Source organism: Macaca nemestrina, chromosome X, assembly GCF_043159975.1.
Source record: "Macaca nemestrina isolate mMacNem1 chromosome X, mMacNem.hap1, whole genome shotgun sequence".
Classification (NCBI taxonomy): Eukaryota; Metazoa; Chordata; class Mammalia; order Primates; family Cercopithecidae; genus Macaca; species Macaca nemestrina.
In genome coordinates this window covers 107,637,220-107,647,198 of record NC_092145.1, presented here as the reverse complement: position 1 = coordinate 107,647,198, position 9,979 = coordinate 107,637,220, and the positions used below count along the sequence as shown (strand labels likewise).

The 9,979-nt window shown below is 40.8% G+C and overlaps 1 protein-coding gene across 1 annotated transcript; it reads right to left on the bottom strand.

The window, feature by feature from the left end:
* Nucleotides 1-977: 977 nt before the first annotated feature.
* Nucleotides 978-8,976, bottom strand: LOC105472450 (X antigen family member 3). Its single transcript, XM_011725686.2, has 5 exons — nt 8,854-8,976; nt 7,899-7,987; nt 6,935-7,040; nt 3,254-3,379; nt 978-1,089 (listed from the first exon to the last, which is right to left on the bottom strand). Exons 2-5 carry the CDS (start codon nt 7,977-7,979, stop codon nt 1,067-1,069), a joined length of 336 nt encoding a protein of 111 aa, XP_011723988.1. The 5' UTR covers nt 7,980-7,987; nt 8,854-8,976; the 3' UTR covers nt 978-1,066.
* Nucleotides 8,977-9,979: the final 1,003 nt, after the last annotated feature.

Here is a 9,979-nt window from a genome sequence, read left to right as displayed (position 1 = left end):
GCCCTAAATTGTTTTACCGTGTTTCTGACCCACCAGCTATAAACTGAATTTCCCATGACTCCTACTCAAGTTCAATTAATTTACTAAAGCATCTCACGACTCAGTGAAACATATACATTTATGGGTTGATTTAAACAGGATATTAGAAAGGATCCAGTTAAAGAGATGCATAGGATAAGGAATGGGTTAAGGGGCAGGGAGCCATGCCCCCTGTGGAAATGCTGTCCTCCGTGTGCGGGGCTATCCAGAAGCTCTCTGAACCCTGTCCTTTTGGGTTTTCATGGAGGTTTCCATGATGCAGGTGTGACTGATTAAACCACTGGCTGGCTATTGGTAATCAACTTAACCTTCAGCACTTCTCCCTTTCCTGAAGGTTTGGGGTGGGACTGAAAGTCCCAGCCCTCTAATCCCCCATCCCAAAGCTACCTAGGGGCTGCTAGGCAACAGTCAACTCATTAGCATACAAAAAGACATCACTTTGTGGAGATTCTAAAAATATTAAGAGTTGTACGCCAGTACAGAGGGTAGAGGACCAAATATTATTTATATATTTCATAATATCACAAGTGTGTATACCAGTGTAATCAGAATACAAAATTTCAAAAATGATACTTTTCCTTTTTTTTTTCAAACAGTCTCACTCTGTCACCCAGGCTGGAGTTGCAGTGGCCTGAACATAACTACCCACATCCTCGACCTCCTGAGTTCAAGGGATCCTCTCAATGTAGCCTCAGAAGTAGCCGGGACTGAAGCTACATATATACATGCATACATTCATGCACTCATTCATTTATTTTGCAGTGAGGGGGTCTCACTATGTTGCCCAAGCTGGTGTCAGTTTCCTGAGCTCAAGAAATCCTCCTGCCTCAGCATCCCAAAGTGCTGTGATTACAGGCTTGAGCCACCACACCTGGCCACCATTTTCAATAGTATCAAATATTTGGGAATAAAATGAACAAAAAAATGTGCAAGACTTATTTGGAGAAAGCCGCAAAAGTTTATTTCAATATTTTTAAGTCAAATATCTTGGATAGAAACAGTTTGTGTTGTTTCAGCTTGTCTTCATTTAAACCTGTGGTTGCTTGTCACCTATAATAGAAACATAACAGGAGGGAATATTAGTAGCAGAACTGTATTCAGATGACATTAAAGGTATATGAAGGACACCAAAGTTTTGGTTTTATACCATGGACTAAAACCAGAAGCCTAAGAGTAACCCAATGGCTAACATTCAGTTAGACCTCTGTAGAGACTTTGAAGATAGGCTTCCAAGCATATACATTAGCAACATTTTTAAAACACCTTGTTTTCTGTAGTTCAAGGGAACCAAAACTGTCAACTTCAAAACGCTTTAAATCAAGTGAACCTATTAAAAGATGGCCCAAAGTGAAAAGCAAACACTGTGTACAGTTTTAATAAAAACATAACCAACACACAACAAACCTAAGAAACAAAAGGAATTTACAAACAATGTATAATGTAATATAATATTTTGCCTTGAAATAATACTCTGGATGTTCAACAAGTTCCTGGGAAACAGTTTATGTACATTAGGAACTGCGTAAGTGCAGTGAATTGAAAGGCCAGTACTGCATTTGTTTTTTCTCTGTTGTGCAGAGGTGCAAAAATGTTGCTTGGGGCTAGTTTACCCACCTGTGTTCTTTAAGGTACAGTAACCATTTTTGTCCAACATTTTTACCTATCATCCTGATGTCAATATGAAGAGTCCCTCTTTTTAAACTTGAAAATATTTCCATTGGTAAAATAAATTACATGGTCAGATTTGGTTTAATCTATCACTATTATTTTTGACATCAAAACGGGAAAGAGGCATATATCATGAGGAGTGGGGCAAAAAAAAAGAAATGGAGGGAGAGGAAAATGGAAAAGGACAGTAAGACATCTGGAAAAGCCAAATATTTGTTTCTAAAAGTTGAGTGTTTTTGAGGGATAAGTGGGAAATTTCAGAAGTTTTTCCACAATCTTTGTGATGTTTAGATATTCAGGTATTACTGTAATATATTAACTAATGTATGTGTTCCTAGAATATCAATCACTTCATTCATATTTTGAAAATATTAAAGTTCAAGAATGTATTCACTTTCGATTCTACCATATATTCAGTATCTGTTAGGGTCTTGTTCGTATTCCATGTTGAGCTTTTTCCATTTTCTTTAAGAGTGTGCAAATTATTACTCTATTCATAGCTATTTTTCAAAAGAACAATCTTTTAAATGTATTACTTTTGGATTACATTTCCTTTTACTAATGATTCATACCTGTCTCTTATTAAGTACCTCTTTCCTTTTCCCTTAGATTTATTCTATTGCTCTTTATTATTTTCATTTTGTAATATTTTCCTTTCTCGTGTAATTTTCTATCTATTTTAACAAGATATTTATTTAAGACTATCTTCCTAAGAATACAATTGAGGCTTGTTCAATGGGCTCCTGGAAATAATTGAAAACTATCTTTCAACGTAAATAGTCTAATTGAATGGTTCAGCAGTGTAGAGTAAAAACATTTAGGTAATTTCTTCCACAAACATGGAAAGCTTCCTATAAATTCAGAAGCTCTTCTAATTGACAGTCATCAATTTGGAAAATATGTGGAAAAGGTACTTTCATCAAGCAAGTTGCCTGCTCATTTTCTTAGGAACCATGATATCTCAACTCAGATATTAGAACTGGAGTGAAACTGATTGTTATGAAAAACAAATCGTATCTTTGTATTTTATCCAACAGAACATGAGGATGCAGAAATCAACTTTAAAACAGATGTTAATACATCTGATTTGCATTTACTATTTTCAATAACAGCCGTGTTCTACAACCAGAGATGGTTGTAGAATTTATGGAATTAATCCAGAATCTCACAAATAATGTTAAAGTTGTATTAGAATCTGCTTAAGGTGCTAGGATATTTCACACAAACTGGTATTACAAATGCATTATGTATTTGTTAAAATCAGAAATTAGAAAAAAATCTGAAAATTGTTAGTTGTTAGGTATAATCAGAAGTAAGAATATACTTTCATATTTGATGATTCAATATGGCTTTGACCCAATTTGTGTCTGTATCTGATAGTGTTTAAGTCTTGCAGTCAGGCAATTGGGGTCTGAACAACCTTTCAAAGAAAGTCTGCATTTGAACTCTGATTTTAAGGGGGTATTAATGTTCTCTCTTATTATCAAAAGTAAAATATTGTGGAAAACAGAAAGCACATAATTTTGCATCTTAATGGGTAGCATACCTCCTTCTGGCATTTTAAATTCCTCTGAATTTGGCAGAATCTTCCCCTGGTCATCAGGACCATCTCCGCATTCATCCCCAGTCTTTGACTGAGATTGCTCCTGGAGATCAGCTTCCAGGTCAAGCACTTAAAAATACAAAGGTTAACTGCTCAACAAAATAAAAGAGGACACAAACAAATGGAAGAACATTCCATGCTCAAGGATAGGAAGAATCAATATTGTGAAAATGGCCATACTGCCCAAGGTAATTTACAGATTCAATGCCATCCCCATCAAGCTACCAATGACTTTCTTCACAGAATTGGAAAAAACTATTTTAAAGTGCATATGGAACCAAAAAAGAGCCCGCATTGCCAAGACAATCCTAAGCCAAAAGAACAAAGCTGGAGGCATCACACTACCTGACTTCAAACTATACTACAAGGCTACAGTAACCAAAACACCATCGTACTGGCACCAAAACAGAGATCTAGACCAATGGAACAGAACAGAGCCCTCAGAAATAATACCACACATCTACAACCATCTGATATTTGACAAATCTGACAAAAACAAGAAATAGGGAAAGGATTCCCTATTTAATAAATGGTGCTGGGAACACTGGCTAGTCATATGTAGAAAGCTCAAACTAGATCCCTTCCTTACACCTTATACAAAAATTAATTCAAGCTGGATTAAACACTTAAATGTTAGACCTAAAACCATAAAAATCCTAGAAGAAAACCTAGGCAATACCATTCAGGACATAGGCATGGGCAAGGACTTCATGTCTAAAACACCAAAAGCAATGGCAACAAAAGCCAAAATTGACAAATGGGATCTAATTAAACTAAAGAGCTTCTGCACAGCAAAAGAAACTATCATCAGAGTGAACAGGAAACATACAGAATGGGAGAACATTTTTGCAATCTACTCATCTGACAAAGGGCTAATATCGAGAATCTACAAAGAACTCAAACAAATTTACAAGAAAAAAACGACCCCATCAAAAAGTGGACAAAGGATATGAACAGACACTTCTGAAAAGAAGACATTTATGCGGCCAACAGACACATGAAAAAATGCTCATCATCACTGGTCATCAGAGAAATGCAAATCAAAACCACGAGATACAATCTCACACCAGTTAGAATGGCAATTATTTAAAAATCAGGAAACAACAGGAGCTGGAGAGGATGTGGAGAAAGAGGAACACTTTTTGGGACTGTAAACTAGTTCGACCATTGTGGAAGACAGTGTGGCAATTCCTCAAGGATCTAGAACTAGAAATACCATTTGACCCAGCCATCCCATTACTGGGTATATATCCAAAGAATTATAAGTCATGCTGCTATAAAGACACATGCACACATATGTTTATTGTGGCGCTATTCACAATAGCAAAGACTTGTAACCAACCCAAATGTCCATCAATGATAGACTGCATTAAGAAAATGTGGCACATAAACACCATGGAATACTATGCAGCCATAAAAAAGGATGAGTTCATGTTCTTTGTAGGGACATGGATGAAGCTGGAAACCATCATTCTTAGCAAACTATCACAAGAACAGAAAACCAAACACCGCATGGTCTCACTCACAGGTGGGAATTGAACAATCAGAGCACTTTGACACAGGAAGGGGAACATCACACACTGGGGCCTGTTGTGGGGTGGGGGGAGGGGAGAGGGACAGCATTAGGAGATATACCTAATATAAATGACAAGGTAATGGGTGTAGCACACCAACATGGCACATGTATACATATATAGCAAAAGTGCATGTTGTGCACATGTATCCTAGAACTTAAAGTATAATAAAAAAAAATACAAAGGTTATCAATTGAAGCAGGCAAACAAGAAAGATAAATAAGGAAATGATAATATTATTTTCCTCAGTGTTAGGAAATAAAAGGCTGCAGTCGACTGTGGTAATAAATGTGGTGCAAAGATGTCCCACCTTTGTTTTCCTGTATTATGAAATCTTATCTTAAATGACAATCTGAGGAAAAATCACACCACACTTACATTTCCTATACTTTACCATTGTGTATTATAAACAGTGAGTGTCAGCTATCTAGGAAACCTAAAGACTGCCCAGTGGATAGCATTTTAATCATAACTCAAACGTAATTTTCTGAAAGATTAGATGAATGTATTGGTGAGACTATGACAAATCTTACAGTCCTGACACTCATTACCTGTTGAGGTAACTTGGAAACTTTTTGGTTAAAATTAGTCAACCTTAGGTTCAAAGGCCCTATATGTAACTTTCCATAAACGAATCCCATTCACATAAAAGTAACAAATATAACAGCAAAATCGCTGTCTTCCACAAGAGTACAGGAACTTGAGTGAAAAAAAAATTAATGGGCATTGTTGACAGTCATATTCTGGAAACCCCTTAACAGTGAATTGCTAAAGTAATCCATTACCCAAATTCTGTCAATGTTTAACTTCAAAATGCTATCTGTTGAAGAAATAATTTCTGTTTCATGATAATCTTATCATACTTCGAGTTTTCTAATTATAAAAGTATATAAACAACTCTTTAAAAGCCCCTCAAAATCATACTAATATAGCTACCTGTATGCCAATGTCCTGAATTATCCAGATTTTACCAAACATACTGTCAAAAATACAGAGCAAAGGAAAGAGTGGCTGTCATTCATTGAGGTCTTTTCTGGAGTTGCTATCCTGCTTCACTGAACTTTGTTTTGTCCTGAGCCAATACTGAAGTACCTTACAGTACAGACACATTCGAGTATTAACATTTCAAGCAAAATCATTCACGTTTTCTAATGTGAATGGTAGGGAGAACATAAACGTTGGAATGAAATATGAATTCCTTCTCCATGAGTCAAGTGTTCTTGGTAAGCCTCCATTTCAGAGCCTCAGTTTTCTTATTTACAAAATAGGGCTAACATCCTTATACAAATGGGCTTTATTCAGGGTGTTACAAGGTAGGGTGACTTGGCATTCTACATGCTATTAAAGGGTGCATACAATACTGTGGACCCCTCGGCTAAGAAGATCAGACAACATTCTAAGAAGATCAAAGTAAACTAGTGAAATAATGTACATTTTTGTACATCAAATTAAACAGTTTCATCTGATTTAGCAAGGACTGTATTTTCAAGCATACAAAATATATATATATATGTGTGTGTATATATATATATATATATTTTTTTTTTTTTTGAGATGGAGTCTTGCTCTGTCACCCAGGCTGGAGTGCAGTGGCCGGATCTCAGCTCACTGCAAGCTCCGCCTCCCGGGTTCACGCCATTCTCCTGCCTCAGCCTCCCAAGTAGCTGGGACTATAGGCACCCGCCACCTCACCCAGCTAGTTTTTTGTATTTTTTAGTAGAGACGGGGTTTCACCGTGTTAGCCAGGATGGTCTCGATCTCCTGATCTCGTGATCCGCCCGTCTTGGCCTCCCAAAGTGCTGGGATTACAGGCTTGAGCCACCGTGCCCGGCCCAAAATATATTTTAAAGGTAGGAGAAGATTCATTATATCCAGGGACTCTATGAAGCTGCAAACTATACTCTTCACTTGTCCAGCCAACTCTCAGCAAATGTTTGAGATCCTTTCCCAATGTTTTCTTTCCTCCTGTTACTGGTCATGGCATAAGGCATGATGCACACATAGGCCTCCTTCCCTCCCCATAGACATTCTTTCTTTCCCCTCCCAGTACCTTGAATCTCAGCTGCACCCTGATCTTCTTCTCTCTCCTGACCAGGTGTAGAATCCTGACTTTCAGTTAGTGGCTCCGCTTGCTGAGGCTCCGCATCACTGGGCTCCTGGAACGAGGGGTGTGTGTGTGTGTGTGTGTGTGTGCAGATAAAAAGTTTTGTTATCAATACATTTCAATAATATAAATATACAGAATACATAGATGTTTCTGATCATAAGTCTAAAGACATTTCTCCAACACTATTCCACATACTTATTTTTCATAAAGTTACTCTTCCCACAGAGAGGTTACTCTAAGACAGTTGCCCTCAAGGGCTTTGGAAGCTGTTTTAATCTATGTTAGGATGAATGTGTGTAATCTTTTGCAAACAAGCATGAGAAGGAAATCATGGGCAAAATCTGGGGAACACAAGATCATCCACCCAGACAACAGGAGAACTTACTCCTCTTGGATTCGTCTTTCCTTCATGAGATGCCATGAATTTTTTTTTTTTTTTTTTTTTTTTTTTTTTTTTTTGTAGACAGAGTCTCCCTCTGTCGCCCAGGCTGGAGTGCAGTGGCCGGATCTCAGCTCACTGCAAGCTCTGCCTCCTCGGTTCACGCCATTCTCCTGCCTCAGCCTCGCGAGTAGCTGGGTTTACAGGCGCCCGCCACCTCGCCCGGCTAATTTTTTTTTTTTTTTTTTTTTTTTTTTGTATTTTTAGTAGAGACGGGATTTCACCGTGTTAGCCAGGGTGGTCTCGATCTCCTGACCTCGTGATCTGCCCGTCTCGGCCTCCCAAAGTGCTGGGATTACAGGCTTGAGCCACCGCGCCAGGCCCCCATGATAATTTCTATCAGCATGGGACACCTTTATTGGTGTATCTATATTGGTTCAACAACAATTACAAAACAGTTTTGCAACAACAACAAGTTACAAAAATAACTTTCTGCTAATAGAAAACATCAAAGGTTAAGGCACTCACCAGCATAGGCCCAATCAGCTCAGGAGGTGGTACACTTCTCCTTGGTCTAGGCCTATATGTTGATCTTCCTCGCCAAATCATATTTCACACTGCAAGCAGAATACTGTGAATTGGTAAATGTACTTGAAAAGACAGCTATATTTGACCACTTCCATGACCAAATGTTAACTTGTCGTTTTTTAAAAGTTTGTAAATACTTTCGAACTAAGTCTCAGGGCAAGTGTAAGTGTGTGTGCCTTATGAATGCTTGCGAAGCCATTAAGTTGGTCAAGCTAACTGAGCAATTTCTTAAGGCTCCTGGCAAAAGACACAGGATATTTCCGATAAGGTTTGGTTTCACAACTTAACTCTCCTCTGTGGAGACATTTGGGAAAATACAGCCAGAGAATTAAAACTGCAGTAACTACGGCTTTTGTCACACACCCATTTGCTAGGCCCATTTCCCCCCTAAAATCAAGTTTTGTTGGAACGCAGAGCCCCACCAACTCAAACCTCCACGGTGGAGTTGAGAAGCTGCCACACAGCGCTGGGCCCTCCTCACTGTACACCTCTGCCAGGCGCTCTACAGACCTCAGGGCCATGGTCGCCAACCCGCAGCGTTCCCAGTTCCCTTCCTTAATGCCCACCCTGCTCCTTCCCGGGTCGACACAAAGGAGCCTGGAATCTGTCCTCGGTCGAGGGTTCCAGGGACTCGGATACCTGCCCCAGCACCCCCAGCACTCGCCCCATTTTCACCTGACCCCTCTCAACTGTGCGGCCCACCTTCTTCCCTCATTCTGACCTCACTACAACAAGGCCCACGGCAGTGCCACCTCACGAGCAGAAGGACGAGCACCTTGAGACCCTTCGACCTCTGAAGCTGTGGACCACGCTGTCCCACGCTCCAGATAGCCACTGGCTCCTCCTCACACTCACTCACACTTCAACTCTTGGGAGGAATGGCTTGTGGACCTACCGGCTGCGTCTCAGTAGGACAGAAAAAGTCCAGACAGCAGGAACGCGACCCTCACACTCTCACAGCTCCAGGGCGTTCACCACATGGGCAAAGGTGCAGAGGGGAAGACGCCCAGTGGACATGCGCAGTGAGGAAGGTGCCTGCCCAGTGGGCTGTGGCGCCCCTCCTCGCCCCACCCCATCCCGCGCCGCGCAGTCCTCTGCCCTCTCCCAGGTTCCCACTGAAGACTTCGGAATGTGTCTTCTGTGGGCGGTTTCATATGCCTCCGGGACTCAAATACCACAAATAGTTTCCCCCTTCAAAGCTCACTCCATGTTCACTCTATGGCCCTCCCCTCCCCTCTATGGCCCTCCTTCCTCCCCTGTCTGGGACACCCACGATAGCAAGGCCATGGCTGTGTCGCCGCCTGTTAGGAGAAGAATGGCAACCTCAAGGACCTTCCCCAATCGGAGGACATAGACTGCGCCGCGGGCTCCTCCTCACACTCTCTCCCACTTCCACCCTGGGAGGACTGATCTTCGGACCTACCGGCTGACTCCTAGTCAGCAGCACAGAAGGAAGTCACGATGTCTCCTTGCACAGCTCTGCAGGGACACAAGGCAGACAGCAAGGCACATGGACAACAAGGGACTTTGGCAGCAAGAGGTGTGCATACTGAGTCAAGCACATGCAAGGCCAGCCGGGGTTTTCTCACTGTCCCCAGACTCACATCCCTAAGATGTTTGTAGTAGAAGGAAAGGGACTAAGAGGCTTTGTTCCCTCTCTTGCCCTACAATTCTTATGCATCCAGAAACACTGGGGACAGTCCCATGTCACCATGAGTGGAGGATGTGTCTCAGAAAGACCTTTTGTGACAAATAAATTATTTATATATATATACACGCTTTTTTTTATTTATATATGCACGGGTGCCTGCCATGTTGCAGGAAATATCTGGGATGCTGGAAATGTGAAGACCAAGGAGCCACACGTGGTATGTCCCATGGAGGCCACCACACTGTAGTGGGGCAGACAGACAGTTAAACAGAAGAGCAGTTGAACTGCAAAGGAGAAACATGGGGAACGGACCCACGGTAGTAAAGAACAATGAATGTAGTGGCCAAGAAGCAAGGGGGAAAACAACACA